This window comes from Petaurus breviceps, unplaced genomic scaffold (genome assembly GCF_028583685.1).
Source record: "Petaurus breviceps papuanus isolate PSGF00001 unplaced genomic scaffold, PetGlider_PUasm1.0 37, whole genome shotgun sequence".
NCBI classification, from domain to species: Eukaryota; Metazoa; Chordata; class Mammalia; order Diprotodontia; family Petauridae; genus Petaurus; species Petaurus breviceps.
In genome coordinates, this window is record NW_027186296.1 from 9,624,950 (window position 1) to 9,644,962 (window position 20,013).

General features: G+C 37.1%; 1 pseudogene and 1 gene segment (V, D, J or C); one reads left to right on the forward strand and one right to left on the reverse strand.

Moving 5' to 3' along the window:
- Window positions 1–3,224: 3,224 nt before the first annotated feature.
- On the reverse strand, window positions 3,225–3,905 carry LOC138168467 (transcription initiation factor TFIID subunit 12-like; annotated as a pseudogene).
- A 14,047-nt stretch (window positions 3,906–17,952) lies between these two features.
- LOC138168765 (T cell receptor alpha variable 16-like) lies at window positions 17,953–18,448 on the forward strand. The segment is given in 2 exon segments: window positions 17,953–17,998; window positions 18,096–18,448. Coding segments are annotated over 2 exon segments (399 nt in total).
- The last annotated feature ends 1,565 nt before the right edge of the window (window positions 18,449–20,013 follow it).

Below are 20,013 nucleotides of genomic sequence, written 5' to 3' on the forward strand. Positions count from 1 at the left end.
AGGGGGAACAGCACACCCCTTAACAACTCAACTTGGTTTACATTGAGAGGTAAGAATTGAGGCAGTTGTCATGCCTTAGAGTCCCACTGCCAGTGATAAATTCTTGAATATAACTCTCAATTTTAGGGTAGCTCTAATCAGTCATTATAATCCCATTTGTACCTGTTCTATGTTTGTTTCTTTGTGTGGTATGAGTGAATGTCTGTGTGTAATCCAGGTTCTAAGTGTGGAGGGACAGAGAAGAAAGTTATTTCACTGATTAGACAGAGGTAGGACTTGGGAGCTGTTTCAGTGAAAAAGTTTTAAGTCTTGCACTTTGGAATAGAAGTAGCCCTTAACCCTTTCCTGACTCACATAAAGGGGAAAGTTTTTGGGTACTGGGACACAACCAAAAGGTAATTGAACTCATTCTGGTCTCATTTTAAGTGAAATATATCTCTCCTAATTTGATGTTTAAGATAAGTTAGAATTTATTTTTCTGTGTAAGGTAATGGAATGGAAATGCATTCAACAAGATTGAAGTCAACTAATCTGTAATGGGATTGTTTCAAGTTTCAAATAAAGTCTTGTTTCAACTTGGTAAACTTTTGTATTAGTTCCAGGAAGTATGTGGTTTATGTAGTCCAGAGGGAAAATATCATGGGGTGGACAGGAAGGTCAGCCCCTTCTCTGGGGTCCTTGTCAACTCTCCTTATTTTGTAAACTTGCCAGGTTCCTGGAAATCATCTGTGGAGCAGTGTCTTTTTATCCCTGATGATCCAGAAAGGTGAGAATACCACTGTGAACTGCACTTACACAGAGATTAGTTTCACTTATATTATATTGTACCAGCAGTATCCTAGAAAAAGTCCTAATTTTCTAGTACAATTGCTTTCAATTGTGGACAAAAATTAGAATGGAAGATTCATAATCTTTCTCAATAAAGGCTCCAAACATTTCCCCCTGCATATAGCCTCCCAACTTGAAGATGCAGCCAGCAGCAAATACTTCCTAGACCCTGGCAGCTGGGGCTCCAGCCACACTCCTTGCCACAATGCATAAGCTGTAGACACTGGGAATTTTGCTATGTTGTTGTAAGGGTTATGGGATTTAAAGATCTTCCATGCCCCGTTGGACTTGCTGACGTAGCAGGAAGGGGCGGAGCAAGAGGAAGCGGAAGCCAAGCTAGCGTTCCTTCGGTGGCTGGCGGTGGTGGTGACGGCGGCAGCAGCAGAGGCAGTGGCAGCGCGAAGCCCTTTTTTGAGTTAGAACTGCTAAGGACTTTCTGCTAAGGACTCCTGCTGAGGACTGCCAGGGGCCGGAGCTGCTGGGAGTGCGCTTCCAGGACGCTGGGTGGTTGCTGTGCGTGGGGAGAGGAGGACCTTTGCCTGAGGTAGCCTGTTCTGTTTTAAAGGCTTGAAAATGTGGGTGCTTTCTACTTTATCTACCTGTGCCAATGTCATAACTACTCTGATGGCTTTCACTTTCTGGTTTTGGGACTCAGTCTTTTGGTATCTTAATAAATTTTCTAGTTTATTTCCTCATATGGCAAACATGACGTATTTTCTAATGGATAATTATATCAGCATATTTGTAATCTCTATAGGCATTGTGAATATGGCATTGCTGATACAGTTGTTTCCTTTTCAAGAGAAACCAAAGTACAAAATATTACCAGAATTTTAGTTTTTAATGTCTTAAGAAGTTATTAGATACATCACAGATGACCCATGATGAGTTGTGAGGGAAGATGAATAATTTGGAGTAGAACTCTCAGAGGTCAAGTATGTTCTAGGTATCAATCTCCTTCCTTTCCCCCAAAGCAGCCCTTAGTGTCACTTTTAGAGACACAATATTGGACTAAATTAATTATTACTCTGATTCAGTAAGGCCATACATTTTATTTTCTGCTGTTATACTTAAGACTATTTATTGTATACTATATTCTCTCTCGCTTACTAGGTATATGTTCTTGGATAAATCATAGGATCAATCAATGCATCAATAAACATTTTACAAATCAATTTTCAAACTCCACTTCCATAAGTTTTAAATTTTCTCTGCCTCCCTCCCCAAGACAGCATGCAATTTGATATAGTCTCTATATATTTATTCATATTAAACATATTTTCACATTAGTCATGTTGTAAAGAAGAATGAGAACCAATGGGGTGAACCATGAGAAAGAAGAAACAAAACAAAACAAAAGAGAGAGAGAGAACGAATCGTATGCTTCTATTTGCATTCAGACTCTTAATTCTTTCTCTGGATGTGTATAGATAGCATTTTCCATCATGAGCCTTTTGGAGTTGTCTTAGAAGCTAAGAAGAGCTAAGAATATCAAAGTCAGTCATCACACAGTGGATTTTACTTGTGTACAGTGTTCTCCTGGTTCTGCTCACTTCACTCAGCATCAGTTCATATAAGTCTTACCAGGTTTTTCTTAAGTCTGCCTGCTCATCATTTCTTATAGCACAATAATATGCCATTACATTCACATACCACAACTTGTTCAGTCATTCCCAATTGATTGACATCCCCTCTTAGCAACCACAAAAAGAACTGCTATAAGTATTTTTGTACAAATGGGTCCTTTTCCCATTTTTAATCTAATAAATAAGCATTTTAAAGGTCTAATTACATGCCAAGCATTATACTAGTAACTGAGAATTCAAAGGGAAAGGACTGGATACATAATTCTCAGGTGAGGAAACTCCATGTACCAATGGAGATCAGTATCTTCTTTGAAACTTACAGTCTTAGAGAATTTCCTAGAGAAGTGTCTCCTAAATTTTTTGTTCTCACAATATCTTTATACTCTTTTTTTAGATTAATGATATCTTAATTTTTGAAAAACAAATAAAAATCATATCCATATAAACACTGATGTTACAAAGTATGGGGAGGAAAGGGAAATAGATACCTCTCTTGTGGCTCCAAACAAGACCAGGATACTCTCTGTCCCTTGGACAACCACTTAGGATAAACCACAAATAAAATCTCCTTTGGGCTGATAAACATTGCTGCCTTTTGAGAGGGCAAGTAAAAGGGAGGGGAACTGGGACCAGATAATGGCTAGGTTTTTTTGGCAGGTCTCCTCAGTCACAATAGATATTGTTGTACTGTTAATAAAAATACATATGGCTTCTCTTTAAAGAATAAAGAAAAATTCCATAGGCAGTATTGTGGAGGCCTCTCCCATGTCTCCAAATGCAGCGCTGTCTACTCTCTGCCCCTACCATGTATTATTTCTTGGTTGTTTTGTGGGATAAGGCTCTGTTTGTGAGTCTCTGTGGTGCAGACCTTTTTGTAGGGTTGAATTTCTTCTGAACCAAAATCTGGGATCCACACGTTCCATTGGTGCTCTGGGACTTATGAGGCTGGTGAGATGACTGACATCCGATGTGTTAAAGTAAACCATAAGAGACAGTAATGAAGCTTTTGCTCTAGGCTAGTCCCTGGGCTTTGGCTTCTTACTCTAAATTCAGTTGGACATCTTTGAACTATAAAGTGTTAGATTTTTGATGCCAGGTCAGTTGTCATGCTGCTGTCACTACACTCTCCATGAAGTCATCAGCAATCTGTAGGAGTATTTCTTCCACATCTTCATCTAGCTGTTCATTGGGATGTATTTGTCTGACAAGGTCCTATAATTTCTTCTTGATCAAAACCTGATTGCCTTCTGGACTAAGACACCCCCTACTCCTCGAGGGGGGCTGGCTTCTTTTCCACTGTGTTACTGTTAGCCATGGACTCCTGAGGGGGTGGTGCAGGCAGGTTCTGATTTTATGGATGAAAAATTGGAAAGGGTGATCAGGGCTGAGGGGTCAAACTAGTTCATAATCTTCCAGGCTTTGGCCTTCAGTTCATGGAGGTTATCAAGGTCCTGGTTTTTGTTATTGTTTTTTATTGTGGGGACCAAGGCCAATCAACTGCATCCAAATCTTATCTATTCATGATCCCCAGGCTCCCAGCCAACACAAACTTGCACTCCCAACTGCCAGGTCAAACTGTCAGAATCTCTTTATAATCTTAAAAATTGTTGAGGACACTCATCTCTAAGGATTTTTGTTTAGGTGGGTTATATCTATTAATAGGTACCATATTAGAAATGAAAACATCTTTGTATTATTTCAAAAATAGTTTGAATCTTTTAGACCTCCTGAAAGGCCCTTAGAAACCTCTAGGAAGAGCCTCCAGACCACACATTGAGAACCATTGACCTAGAGCACTGAGAAGTTAAGGGATTTGTCCAGTATATATCATGTGCAGAGCTCGATCCCACATCATTCTGGCTTCTTATCTGACTTTGTAACTATATTACACAAATCATGTTTCCTCACCAAGAGCATATGAAGACACAAATGAAATAGTTCCTTTCCTCAAAAAGAATACAATCTACAGGAATCATAGAATTTTAAATTATGAGGGACAACGGAGGTCATAATCCTCACATTATGCAGATTAGGAAACTGGAACCCAGAGAGCTTTCTAAGGAAATATTGAAAGGTCATCAGAGAGAAATTCTACCTAGTTTTGACTAAGGGTAAAGGAATAGAAAATTCTACTTCTGAGAGAAATCCATGACAGAACTTCTTATTAATTGAGGCCTAGAGGAACAGAAGTTGAGGAGTCTAGTCTTCAGTAGGATACATTCAATGAAGAGCCTGAAAAGACATTAAGAAGCCATCTAGACCAACTCCTTACTTTTTCAGATAAATATATTATGGTTTAGAGAAATTAAGTGACTTGTCCAAGGTCACTTAGGTAGTAAATGACAGAACAGGGATTTGAATTGAGATCCTTTGACTTAAAATCTAATGCTTTTTCCATAGTACCATGTGTTACATAAATGGAATATATTTATTTCTTTTGTCCCTGATCAGCATTATTCAGAACTACAGCTGTTCCTTGACAACTCACTATAGCACTGCCTGGAAGTTCTCTCTAGATACTGGGAGAAGCAAAATGAATTTAAAGTAATAGAATAAAAGTAGCTGAACCTATTCTAAAGATTCCTTTTTAGCTTAAGGATTCCTGCCTCCACTTCTGATGAAAGGACTCCCAGTTACCTTGTTCAGCTTTGCTCTCAGTTCTTATCCTAGAACTTTTGGATGAGGGAGAAACTTTCATTCTATTGCCATTGCTCTAATGACCTATTTAGAATCTGTAGACAAATACTTTGTCTTCAGCACATATTCAGCACGTATAACAACACAGCTATACTAGAAGCAATAGTATAATTAATGGCTCAACCTGAAGACTGGCGCAGTGTTACTGAAGCAGTCCCACTGCAGCAGAATCTACATTCTGTTAAGTTCAACATCTCAAGCAAGGACTAAAGTTCTAGTTTTAGTTTTTCCCCTCCCAGAAATACGCAGCATGGAAAAACTTGGGTAAAGACAGCAAAAATGTCAAAGTTGAATTTTACTAGGGCAAAGCCTCCTTCCATCTGAAGAAATTCTGCCTAAGGTAATGACTTAGCTAAGTACTTTTGGTGCTTTATGACTTAGTGAAGGGGCCAAGAAGAGGAGTTAAACATATAGATACTGGGTCTTTCAATAAGTCAAAACCATATGACATGATATTCTCTTTTTAACCATAGTGGATATGGAAGGTGGACTTGGATGGGAAAGTGCTACTGAGATTGCTCCCAGATAGGTAGACTCAGGTATTTAAAAAATGTTCTATTTTTACTGTTACCCATGCTGCAACACCCCCCCCCCCAACAATACTGAAAAAGATGTCCAGATTTTCTGGTTGTTCCCAAAAGGAATGAGAACCATTCCTAATGTGATAAACATCAGGAAAAACTAAAAAGAAAATAGGAAACAATTCCTAAAATATAGACAAAGGTTTTCTAGTTATTTCCCTAAAGAGTGATCCCTGCATTCAAGGAGCTTACATATTCTATCAATAACTTTCATTTTTACATTATCTTTATGCATTAAACACTTGAAAACAAGGACATTTCAAATGTGTCCCTCTCCCATTTCCTATCAAATAAGCTAGCCCTTATAACAAAGAAAAAAGAAAAAAAAAATTAGGTAAGGAAAAATAGGACTCAAATCAACTAAATCTGATGATAAATGGAATGTTCTATAAGCATAGTCTATCATTTCTGAAATGATGAGAGGGAGGTACATATTTATTTGAGTTTCCTTGGGTCAAGAATGTTCATTAAAATTGTGTTCACTTTCTTTCATTGTTTTTGTTCCTGTTTACATTTATGTTGTTTTAGGGGATTTGTGTGGTTTTTTTTTTGTTTGTTTCCTGGTTTTGGTTACTTCTTTCTGCATCAGTTCATACTTCTAATACTTCTCTGATTTCTTTATATTTGATAATTCTTATGGCATACTAATAATATTCAATTACATTCGTATTCCATTAATTATTTGTTTAGCCATTCCCCAATCAATATCCATCAACTTTGTTCCTAGGTCTTTTTTTTTCCTCTACAAAAAGCATAGCTATGAATATTTGGCATATTTTGGGCATTTATTTAAATCTTTGACTTTCTTTGGGTATATGCCCAGCAGTGGAAGCTCTAGATCAAAGGTTTTGGAGGGTTTGGTCATTTTATTTCTAGAATAATTTTAGTTGCTTTTCAGAATGGTTGGACCAATTCAGAATTCCACCAAGAAGGCATTAGAATGTTCAAATGTGGATCTTACAATATTGACTATTCTCATCTTTGCCAAATTTCTGTGTGTCAGTTAATAATCAGAGTTGCTTTGATTTGCAATATTATCTTATTATCAGTGATTTGGAGGAGTCTTTCACGTGGTTCTTAATATTTTTCAATTCTCGCAAGAATTGTTCATAGTCTTTGACAACTTTTCCACGGGGAAATGACCTAACATATTTGTATTAATCATAACATATTTGTATTAATTCTCCACAGGTCTTGTACAACAGACTCTTTTCAGAGAATATCTGATGCAAAAAAAAATAAATGACAGCTTCCTTTCTTATTCTATTTATATTGATTTAGTTCATGCAAAAGTTTCCTAATTTTATATAATCAAAATGATTCATTTTCTCTTTTGAGATCATTTCTGGTTTTTTTGTTTTTGGAGGAGGAAGGCAAGGCCAATGTAGTTAAGTGACTTGCCCAAGGTACACAGCTAGTTATTGTCAAGTGTCTGAGGCTGGATTTGAATTCAGGTCCTCCTGACTCTAGGGCCAGTGCTCTATTCACTGCACTACCTAGCTGCCCCTAGTTGAGATCGTTTCTGTCCTTTGTTTAGTTAAGATATCTCTCCCAAGTCATTATTATGAAAGATATCCCATAAGTTTCTTTTAAAAAATTCTTTTATAGTGTTACATTTAATATTCAGGCTGTATAATCCATTTTGAATTAAAAGCAATATGCCATGTAAGATGCTTGTCTAAATCCAATTTCTGACAAACAGACTTATAGTTTTCCAATTTTTTTTATCATATAAAGGAATTCTTCCTAAAATAATTTATTATCATTTTCCATACCTCTGGGTTGTTGGATCTGTTTCTGATTCATTTCTATCTAGTCTATTTCATTAATCTAGTTTTCTGTTTTAAATTCTACCAAAATTTTTGGATGATTCTTGCTTCCCTCTGTCTCTACCTTCCCTCTCTCCATTTTGCCTATCCTTCCATTGTCTTATAACTTAAAAAAAAAGACATTTATTCAATTACACTGGGTCAGGAGATTTAGTCCATGTATTCATAATTAAACCATTCCTCCTCTTCTCTTGATTTTTCAGGTAATCTTTACATCTTTAACTCCAAGATGCCTTTTGTCCTTTGATGATTTCACTTTGTTCTTTCCTTTCATCCATAGTTAACCTTACTTAATTAAAAGGCATGTAAATATGAGAGAATTAATTTCATTACTCAATTTCTTTGATGATGGTTCTTCTATTTCTTGTGTTTTTGTTTGGATTTTTTCTAGTCCTGTATTAGTCTTACTTCTGTTTCTTTTTTATTTTACAAGAAAGCTGAATATCAGCTCTTTTTTATGGTGGCAAAAAGTTGGAAATTAAGGAAATACCCATCAATTGGGGAGTGACTGAACAAGTTGAGGTATATGAATATAATGACATACTACTGTTCTATAAGAAAAGATGAGCAGACAGACTTCAGAAAAACCTGAGAAGACTTACATGAGCTGATGTTGAGTGAAGTGAGTAGAACCAGGACATTGTACACAGTAATAGCAACATCATGTGATGGTGAACTATGATAGACTTAACTTTTAGCAATACAATGATCCAAGACAATTGCAAAGACTCATGATGGAAAATACTAAGCACATACAGAGAAAGAACTATAGACTCTAAATACAGATTGAAGAATACTATTTTCACTTTTTTTGTTGTTTTTTCTTTCTTGTGGTTTTCCCCTTTTGTTCTGATTCTTCTTTCAAAACATGACTACTGTGGAAATAGGTTTAACATGATTGTACATGTATATCCTAAATCAGATTGCTTGCTGTCTTGGAGAGGAGGGAGAGAGGCAAGGGAGGGAGGGATAAAATTTCTTATAAAAATGAATGTTGAAAACTATCTTTACATGTAATTGGAAGAAATAAAATATTACTAAACGTTAGAACAAAATTAAACAAAAGAATGCTGCACCTGTCTCTCTGTTCTTTGAGGTATATATTTTTTCCAATTATGATTAGGTTCAGCTTTGCAGTATATGTTAGTTCATCTCTTTCACCCTTTCTATATGACCCCTTGATATATAACAAGCCTGCCTCCTTTTCTACAAACTATCCCCCACACTTAAAATTCTCCTCTCCTCATATCTTCTCTGATTTCTTTCAAATTGCATCTAAAGTTTTACCTCCTATAAGAATTCATTCATGATTACCTTTAATCTTATTACCTTTCCTCTGTCAATCATTCATAATTTTTACTCTATATAGCTTGTTTGTATTTAGTTGATTGCATGTTGTCTTCTTAATTGGACTATGAACTCTTTAACAGCAAAAACTGTCTTCTGCCTTTAAAAAAATATCCCCAGAACTTAGCCTATTGTTTGAAACATAATAAGCACTTAATAAAAGTTTATTTTTTTTATTGAATGAGTGATTGATTACAACTTGAGGTCTTTGCTTTAAAAAAAAAATATATATATATATATATTTACATTCTCTCTTTGATTTCTCACGACTGTGAAATAATCCTGAATTTTTCAAATGGATATATTTTGACATTCAAAAGTTTCTTTTTTTCTAGTTTACTTGCAAAATTTATTGTTTGAGGGGGCAGCTAGGTGGCACAGTGAATAGAGCACCAGCCCTGGAGTCAGGAGGACCTGAGTTCAAATCTGGCCTCAGATACGTAACACACACACACAAACCTAGCCATGTGACCTTGGACAAGTCACTTAACCCCAATTGTCCTACCTTCCCCCCTCCAAAAAGCGACAAAACAAAACTTATTGTTTGCTACTGAAATTGTGAAACTTAAGCACTAGCTGTCTTGGAGTTTCAAGGGTGCGATTATATTCAAACATTGATCTGTAGATTGGTCTATAAGTGCTTTGTTTTTTATATTATCAACTTGTAGGTTGTTTTCTTGTGTTATATCCTATATCAGCATTCATGTTTTTTATTTATTTTTTGCTTTGGAAGGCAGTTGGGGTTAAGTGATTTGCCCAAAGTAACATGGCTAGTAAGTGTGTCAAGTGTCTGAGGCTGGATTTGAAATCCTGACTCTAGGACCAGTGCTCTATTCACTGCACCACCTAGCCACCCCATCAAGTTTTTTTTTATTATGTCATATTATTTTAGCATACTAATTATTCTTAAATTATATATAATCTAATCTCTAAGGCATGTATCTGAATCCATGTGTCATTTTAAGATTGTTACCCTTTCTTCTGTCATTTTTGTGCATGAGCTTGCATGTACATACACACATATTTATGTTTCAATCTGTTATCCTCTTTCTTAGACCCTCTAATTCTTTGGAAGGATTATTAATTATGTTTTATAATTTTTATACTGTGCTTTTAGAAAAATGGGATCGAGAGCTCTGATTTCTGGTATAATTGCATTCCAAATTTCTTCTTTTAGAATTTTTATTTCTTTTTTGAATGATTCTGCAGATTCTTATAATTGTTCCCATGAGCTCTGGGGAATCTATAGATCTCTTTTTAAACTGGCAGTTTTGACAAATTTTCATTTTCCTTCCAAGTGTATTACTTATTCATGGTTTTCTTATTTCTCTTTAAAGTTTTTACTTATTCTTTTTTCTGTCTTTATGAACTTCTCTGTTGACTCATCTACTTGTAAAGTAAGGTTATATTCTAACTTTTTCTCTTGGCTTTTGATCTTTTAGTCTTTTTCTTATTTTCTTATTCACATGTATGTTTGGTCCCTCCTTCTTCCCTATTTTATAGACCCTTGACCCCAGAAATCTTCAGCCACCTCATGTTGGGGACCTTTGGGGACTTGGCCTGGGTTTCTTCCCAAACTAAACTCTTGGGGGCAAGGACTCCTGCCCCATGTGACTTTCCGGTCCCCTTTTGTTGAGTACTGGTAACTTTTTTTTCTCTCTTGCTGGTTCAGTGCTACACTCCACACTGTAGTATATGTTGTCTTTATAGTATGTACTCTTCAGTTTATTGCTCTTTTCTTCTTGTGACTAAGAAGACTAAGTGTCCGAGTCACTACTATTCATCAGGGACCCTTCTAGCCAGATCCTGAAGCATTAGCCTATGCATATGCTTATTCTCACTTGGTCTAATAAAAATTAGTTGGTGATTTAGGGATGGTAAGTGAGAGTTCTAAGTTTCTGTGTTATCCAATATTATTTTATAGTTTTTTAATTGAGTGGATTTCTAATTCTATGAATTCAGCTTCAGTTACTCTATGTCTAGAACATAATATCTTTTCCTGGAGGTTTTTGAGTTGGAGAACTTTGAGGAAAACAGTTATTCCATTATTTTGCTGGTCATGTCACAGTGGAAAGATCACTGAACTTTGAAATTGGAAACCTGGTATGGATTCTTGACACTAGTTCCATCTTCAGATCCTTGGGATTCAGGTGACTCATTTGCAAAATGGTGATTATAATATTGCTACTTCTTATCTAATAGGGTAATGAGGACCAAATGATTAGGAAAAGCCACTTGTTCCCTTTATATAATTTGGCATAAGAGAACCTCTACTTGCAGATCATGGCATATCTTAATATAGAAAGCAAACACGTTTTCTTCTAATACTAAAGGCAGAGTTATAAAAATGAGGTGTGCATGTCTAGTGTCGAGCTTGGAGAAGCTGAGACCAATGATAGCTGACAGTATATCCTGTGGCTTTTACAGTAATCACTGAAATCTGAGTGATCACTGATATTTGTGAATGAATTGCCTTTTTTCAGCTCCCAGATGGAGGTCACTGAGAATTGAATTTCTAGATATTCGTCCCCTTTGCTCCTAGAGAAACTGAAGTACAGGTCTGAAGGAGCATGGAAGAACTAATGTGATATTGGCCTTTCATGTTTTATTTTACCACTTTGATTAATTACTATTAAAAAAATAATGACTTTGGTCAAGTCAATCCAATACAGCAAAGACAAAGGATGGGATGGAAAGGAATAACTAGCAGGATGGGTTTTTGAGCTGAGGGTCTTGCTTAATGGACACATCCACAGAGATACATCCCTATATATAGAGTCAGAATGTCAGGAACTGCCAGGGAAGGGGATAACACTAAGAGGTAATTGCCAAACCTTCACAATTTGGAAATAGCCCAATATCCTATGTGATTTGCAAATTGCTTTTCATTATACATTTTGGGTGTCAATCAAACTGACCTTGCTGTTCCTTGAATGCAGCATTACATCTCCCACCACATTGCTTTTTAATACAGGCTATTCCCTAATGAATGCCTAAATGAATTCCCTCTTTACCTCTGTCCTCATATTATCCTTAGCTTTCTTCAAAGCTCAAACCAAATGCTACTTTATTCAGGAAGCATATCCTACTTCTTGTACTTGCAGTGACCTCCTTCCAGAAATTACCCAGTATATATTGTGTATTTACTTGTTTTACTTTTTTCCTTCAATAATAATGTAGGTTCCTTGAGGGCAGAGATTGTTTCAATTTTGTGTTTGCATTCCCCAGTGTCTAACACAATAATGGGAATCCAGAAGAGAACAAATGCTTGTCAAATGAATGAACCAGCTTCTCTAAGATCATGTCAGAGAGGAAAAGGCAGCTGGTTGATACAGTGCCCTCTGGTGTTGGTTGATGGCCATACATTGCACAGTTAGGTAGTGCATTGGATAGAGTGCTGGCCCTGGAGTCAGGAAGACCTGAGTTCAAATGTGACCTCAGACACTTAGCTATGTTACCCTGGGCAAGTCATTTAATGCTGTTTGCCTCAGTTTTTTCTTTTTTTTTTAAAATCAAATGCTTTATTAATTTCTAGTTTACATCATTCATTTCCGCAAGAGTTTGAGTTACAAATTTTCTCCCCGTTTTTCCCTAATCCACCACTCTAAAATAGGGATCCCACTGGATATCCCCTCCTCCAATCTGCTCTCTCCCATACCCCCTCCAACTTTCCAGTAGTCATGGTGGATCTCTATGCCCCAGTGCCTGTATATCTTATTTCCCAGTTACATGTAAAATAATATTGATAATAGTATATATATTTAAACATTTGAGTTTAAAACTTTGAATTCCAGATTCATTCCCTTCCTCCCTTGTCACCCACCCTTACTGGGAAGATAGGCAGTTCAATATAGGTGATACACATGTAGCTATGCAAAACATTTCCATAGTAGATATATTTTGGAAGACTGACTATAATTCCCTCCCTCCTATCCCACCTCCCACTTGTTCTATTTTCTACTTTGATCCTGTCCCTACCTCAATTTTTTCAAAATGAGCTAGAGAAGGAAGTTACAAACCACTCCAGTATCTTTGCCAAGAAAATTCCAAATGAGGTCACAAAGAGTCAGGCACGACTGAACAACAATACATACACAGGCTGTCACCAACTAGATTATAAACTTTTGGATGGTAAGGGCTATGAAAGGGATATTTGCACATGCTTCTAGGAATGGGCCCTCATTGGCACCCAAGAATGTACCCAGGGAGCTCTTGATAAATATCTGCAGAAAGATGAATAAACATCTCAACCCTGAATGATTCTGCTCACTTAAAAAAAACCAAAAAACAAAAAAACCCACAACTTTCCTTTTACAATAGGACTGACTTCAGGCAAAACTTTGAATCAAGCAACCATATTCTGGGCTCGACTCTAAATTTCATTCAAATGCAGGCTGGGATAGTTCCTAACTGTGCCTCTTAACCGCTCTGAACATCAGTTTCATCATAGTTATGTTTTTGAGAAGATAATTTTAAATAAATATTAAAGTAATGCATAAATGCTAGCCATTATTTTTATCTTCTTTCTCAAACTTCAATTTGGGTGCCCTCACCTATATAACCTCATTGTGCCATCCCTTTACTTTCCCTTGTAGGTTTCCAGTGCCTTTGTTCTATCTGGTTTTCCCCTCATTAAAACCTACTCACAGAAATAGATCTGATATCAGTAATTTGCATTTTAGTGTGATTCTAAGTAAATGGTTAGACTTTTCCTATGGATATTTGCATTTGAAGTCATCTCTAGAATAGTAGCCTCTAAGGTTGTTGTTTTTTTGTCTTTCGTTTTCCAAGAGGACCAATGACATCATTCAGGGATGTCTTGGTTCACGTGTGAATTGGATTTAAGTGAGGCAGAGTTGCACAAAGTTGTCAGCCTCACTCTCTCTTCCAGAGTCATCAAAGTACAGTGGCAAGACAAAAGTCAGGAGGACCGACAATGGCTCAGGATGCAATGGATGACCCTGGCGTCTCTGATGTCTGACCAAGCTCTAAGCACTTCACAGTGCCTGCTTCTGCCCCTTTCATGGACATTGGAACAAATTGTTCTCATCCATCCATTCCAGCAGGGGAAGTCTTCATATGCTTAGGGTAAACACCCCACTAACTTAGTGAAGAGTTTGAGGCCCATAGGTTACCCTTAACTTGGTTCAGCCTGTCTGCCAGGATGGTTGGAATGTGGCTGCTATACAGCCTCTGTTTTTTTAGAGCCACAGGTGAAAGTTGACTTCAGGGTACATACCAAAGTTGTATAAGAAGTTCTGAAAAGGACTCGGTAAGCATTCATACCAGAGGTACTAGTCCTTCCTGAACCCTATATACCCCACTACACACCCACCTTCTAAAGCACACCTCACCCTCAAACTTACATACATCTCCAGGGGGCCTGGTACAGTCTCATGGGGCTGATTATCAACCAATGGAGAGGGAGAGGGGTAATACATGTTACATCTCTCCTTCCCAATGATAGTCAATCATGAGACTTATTTACAACATAATTCCCTTTTTCCAGTATAACCAGGCTTTGCACATATGCAGATCACTTTACATGGAGAAGATCAACATGGGAGAGGTCAGAGGACATTTTCTGGGAGAAGACATTCTGCATTTTCATACCAGGTATGTGAGAACAGACTCTCTTGACTGACAGCCAGAATAAGTTGTGTTTTAAAATCAGCCAGACTGGGACATTCTCTTTCTCTTTCCAGATGTGTCCAGAGAGGGTAAAAATCCAGTTCACTCAAAGATTGGTACCATGAACTGAGCTGGGAGGTGGTAAGTGGAGAGGGAGAAGTACTGCATTCCCTCTTTCCCTTTTAGGGCCTGTAGTCTTGAGAAATAGGTTGGGGGTTTTGTTCTGGTCTATTTTATTTGTCCTTTTCAGTTCTAGGCAAAGATAGTATAATATGCACTGGACACAGAGACCTTGGGTGCAGGATTCCAGACCAGATGTTGTTGCTGGGAAAGAAAGCCTTGAGAAGCCAGGGTGCCTGGGCCTTAAGCCCAAGGGAGACTTTGTACTTGAAACTTGGTGGGACTGTGCTTTATAGGAGTTTAAGTAATCTGTGAACTTAATCCCTTTCTCCTTCTGAGAGTCTGAGGTGGTATGCTAAGATCTTTCCCAGGTGTTAGTTTAACTGAGGCAACCTCCCTGTAGCCCTTGTTACCATTGATCACCTCTCTTACTGTATATTCTCTCTCTCTCTCTCTGTCTCTCTCATATGTATGTGTGTGTGTGTGTGTGTGTGTGTGTGTGTGTGTGATTTGTCTCTCTGGGCTCTCCTACCTGCATGACTCCTTCTCAATTTCATTTTTTGGATTATCATTCATACAAAGCCCCCTAACTGTGAGTATACACCAAGACCCTCTCAGGATCCTCTTCTTTTTCATTTGGTGACTTCATCATCTCCTATGGGTTTATTTATCAACTATCGGCAGAAGACTCCCCAATTTGTACATCTGACCTTAATGTTTCTTTGAACTTCTGTCCTACATTACCAATTGTCTATTAAAGAGTCTGACCTGAATGCTTTATAGCCATCTTAAGCTCAACAAGTGTAAAATATCATCACCTTTCTCTCCAATCTCACTCTTTCCCCAAAATTCCATATTTCTATTAAAGGCAACACTATTTTTTCAGTCATCCAGGTTTACAATCTGGTTGTCGTTCTCAATTTCTCCCTTTCTCTCAACCCACATATCCAATAATTTGCCAAATCTTGCCATTTCTACTTATAAAATATCTCTCACATCTGTCCTGTTGACTCTATTCAACATATTCATTACTGCACTTCAAACCTTCATTACCTTGACTATTGCAATAGCCTTCCAATGGTCTCCCTGCTTCACATCTCTGCCCTCTTTACTTCATCCTCCACACAGCTGCCAACATGTTTTTTCCTAAAAATAGGTCTGATCATGTGTTACCTTAGTACTCAATAAACTCCAGTGACTTCCTGACTATAGGATTAAATATTATTTAATTTTTATCTCATTCTTTTAAATGTCTATTTTGTATAAATTTTATAGTATGCATAATTATTAATAAAGTAATGTACAAAATAATTTAACAAATAATTTTATATGCATATATCTTAGGAATGTTTTATTTTTTTATTGAAATGCTTGATTAAAATAGTTTGAAAACCACTGCTTTAGAATTAAAAGCTTTAGCCCCACACGAAAGAATCAACTTCAAATACTTTCTAGGGACAATAACATTGAAGTGACTCAGCTGGAAGGACAAAGTAGGAATTGAAGAAACCCTCAAACCATGAGGAAGCACTACTGGGCTCTATTGCTAAGACTTAAAGGAACTCCATAGAAGAACCAGGTGATCTAATCAACAAAGAAATAGACCTATTTATTTTGTACATATAAAGATAAAAGATTTGGAGATGGAAGGGACATTAGCAATCATCTAGTCCAGTTCCCTGATTTTACAACTGAGAGAACTGAGGAACAGAGAAATTAAATGATTTGCCCTAGATCACATAAGTAGTGTCAGAGTCAAGATTTGAACCTATTTCTTCTAACTCCAAATTTAGCACTCTGTCCATTGCACTATGCTGTCTTCCATGGTGAAGAGTATGTTGGGCAAGAATTGTCATATAGCTTAACTGCTTATACCCAAAAGAGCTTGGAGAGAAAGGCAAGGGCCACAATGAGGGCAGCATCTGCCTCTGAAATTAGTACAGCACTTGGCATGTGCCAACTAAGACAGTGAGGTATCCCCCTAATACTGACTATAGGATTAAATGAGGTCATGAAGAGTCAGACAAGACTAAACAACAAGAAATGTACGTATCATGGATTATTGTGTATCTGAGTTATATGTGTGTCTTATCCTTGTGGACTTACTATCTAAGTTTTGTATTTTCCTCAGCTAGGATAGTTCTCTGGATTGTAGAACCTTAAGAAATGTTTCTTAAATTGAAAATAATTGTAAGGACATCTTAGAATATAAGATGGAGTAAGAATTATGTAGTGAGGAAGATAGTTCTTAACCATATTCCTATAGAAAGGGCCAAAGGAAAAAGATCCTGCCATAGGATGGTTGTAGGGCTTATAATAATATATTTAGACCCAGAAAGAAATGCAGAGATCATCTAATTCCAACCCTCTCATTTTATAGTTGAGGTAAATGAGGCCAAGAGTGATTAAATACCTAGCCCAAAGTCACATAAGAACTTAGATTTGAACCCGGTTTGTCTGACTCCAAATCCAACACATTTTTCACTGTACCACACAGAGAACATGTCCTTAATGACTTCTTGTAATGTGCCAAAATATCAGGTGACTCCTTGAGCAGTGTCATTCTTGAATGTCTCAGAGAAGCAAAGCGCCAAATATCTCGTGCATTAGAAGGATTCTGTTTTATACTTTGGATCACTAAGAAGTGGTAAGAAATGACTTCTTAGGAATTTGTAGTAGAAGAAACAAATATGAGATGCTCTGGACTGCCAGTCATCACAAAACGTTCAGATGCCCATAAAGCGGTTTCAACTCTTTCTTATAGAAATTGACCTTTAATGGATCATAAAAGACCTAGTTAGGAAATCAGATAAGAAAACAACTATATTCCTTATAATACCCCAAGAATGTTCTCAGTATCTTTCAATGAAGATTCTAGCTTACTTGAGACCTACATCACAGAGGAGTCTATGGTAGGGAACAGAACTATTAGCCATGACCTTTCCATCTGTAAACAGCACAAGTAGAGCAGGGGGCTAAGGGAGTCTTTGGGGCACTCACACATGCTCCACGTTTCCGTGACTGGCCTCCAGAGGGCGATGCTGCACAAGTTGAGCCAGGGTCCTCTGCAAATAAAGCACAATAACATGCCCTCCCCTCCCTTCCAGCCCTGGTGCCCACAGCTCCTCAAGGCACTCAGCCTGAAAGGACTCTTGAAGTAGCATCAGCCCAAAGGAATCAGCAGTCAGAACGTAAGCAGACTCACTGACAGATAGCCTGCTCCTGGGAGTTCACAGGAAGGACTTTCTCCTCCACTTCCTAGAAGTGATCTTTGGTCCCACTGACCCACCTACCCCAAGTGAGAGAGGAACCCCAGCTTCATCCTTCTGAGCCATGACCTCTGTGTCCATTCTCACCCTTGTGATGATCTTCATACCTAGTGAGTCACATTCATGTCCATTGTTCCATTTAGAATCTCCTTTGAGCTATGTTTCCTTCTGCTTGTGCTGATTTCCTTTTTTTTTTTTTTTCAATAGGAACAACAGAAGCACAGTCAGTGACTCAGCCTGAAGACCAGGTTTCTGTCTCTGAAGAGTCTCTAGTGGAGCTGAAATGCACTTATTCTTATTCTGGGAGCCCTATCCTATATTGGTATGTCTGGTATCCCAACCAAGAGCTTCAAGTCCTCCTGAGACACACTTCAGGGGAAAGCAACAAAGGTTTTCATGCTGAGCACAATAAGACTGAAGCCTCCTACCATCTGAGGAAACTCCACGTCCAGGAGGAAGATTCAGCTGTGTACTTCTGTGCTCTGAGTGACACAGTGGGAGGTCCCACAAGGGTGGCTGAACACAAACCTGCAGAGACAGCCTTTGACATGTTCCTCTAAGGGTTTTTTTTCCTTCATTTTTCAGAGTTCCATAGGTGGGGCAGTGCTGTTCCCAAGGAAGAATAAAGACTTATAGCATCATAAGATTTAGAGTTAGAAGGAATTTTCAAGATTATCTAGGCCAGCGGTCAGCAAACTTTTTTTCTATAAATGGTCAGATAGTAAATATTTTGGGCTTTATATGCCAAGAGGCAAAATAGAAGATTTTATGTAGGTACTTATATATCAAGAGAGAGAGAAAATTTCCCTAAAATTTTATCGATAAAATTCAAACTATAATTATAGTAATGATAATAATAATAACAGAGTGATTTTTTTTTGTAATTCAGGTCCAGTAATCAGAAAAATAGAATTCTTTTATTTGGGGGGGGACAATAATTTGCTTAATTAAGGGTTCAAAGTCAGTGTTCCTTTTCATCAAAATTGATAATGATAAAAACTATTATAAGTCCATAGGCATAGCATTTTACTGAAGTATATCCATTGCTTAGAAGGAATTTATAGAATTCTACTGATTCTTATCTAGATATTTACCTTTTAGCTTGCTATTCCAGTACAGATTAATCTCTTCCAGTTCGAGGTTAGGTGGAAGTTCCTAAGTTACCAGTTGAATGGATTTTGAAATATGGAGATTTCTTTTACACTTGCATTGAGGTCTGAAAATCATTGCTGGAACTGTAGTTTGAGCTCAAAAAATGTATCTGTTGCAAATTTGTGAGGCAATATAGATCTTGTTTCTTGTTTAGCTTATGACAATATGGGAACTTTACAAAGCAGATTGACAGGACTTGTGATTCAAACAGTGTTAATCGTCATTAAATGGATTTAACCATAGTATAAGTTTCACATATAAACATTGTTTTGCCTTATCATTTTAGGTTGAATTAATTAAGACATGTGATCAACTTTGTAGCAAAAAATAATTTACAAAACCATTCAGTGTTTGATAATATCCAAGACCTGCCCTCAATCTTGGCATGAACTAAAAAAATACAAAACTTTTAATCTCCTTTTTTTCATGTTTTAATATTATGAATATGCACATGTAATTAAAAATATATTATGGTATAGCAATACCATAGCACTAAAAATGCTGTTGAGGTATAATGAAGTCATTGTGATTTGAATAAAAGTGAGAAGTAACGAGAGTATCACAATATGTCTTGGACACAACTACTCAGCTACTTATTGTAGCACTAAAGTAGCCATAGGCAAGATAGAAGTGAATGAGTGTCCCAATAAAACTTTATTTATGGACCCTATAATTTGAATTGCTTATAATTTCAATGCACCATGAAATATTATTCTTTTTTTTAATCAAATGTATAAAACATTTTTAGTGGGCCATACCAAAGCAGGTGGTAGACTGGATCTGGTCAGTGAGTCATAGTTTGCTGATTCCTGGTCTATATCAATGCTCCTATTTAACAGATGATGAAACTGAAGCCTAGAGTCGTCCAATGACTTAGCCAAAGTTTTGCAGATGGGAAGTAACAGATATAATGTTCAGAATTTGATCAGATATAGAAAAATGTCCATTTTCTTTATAAAAACTTTTTTTTGGC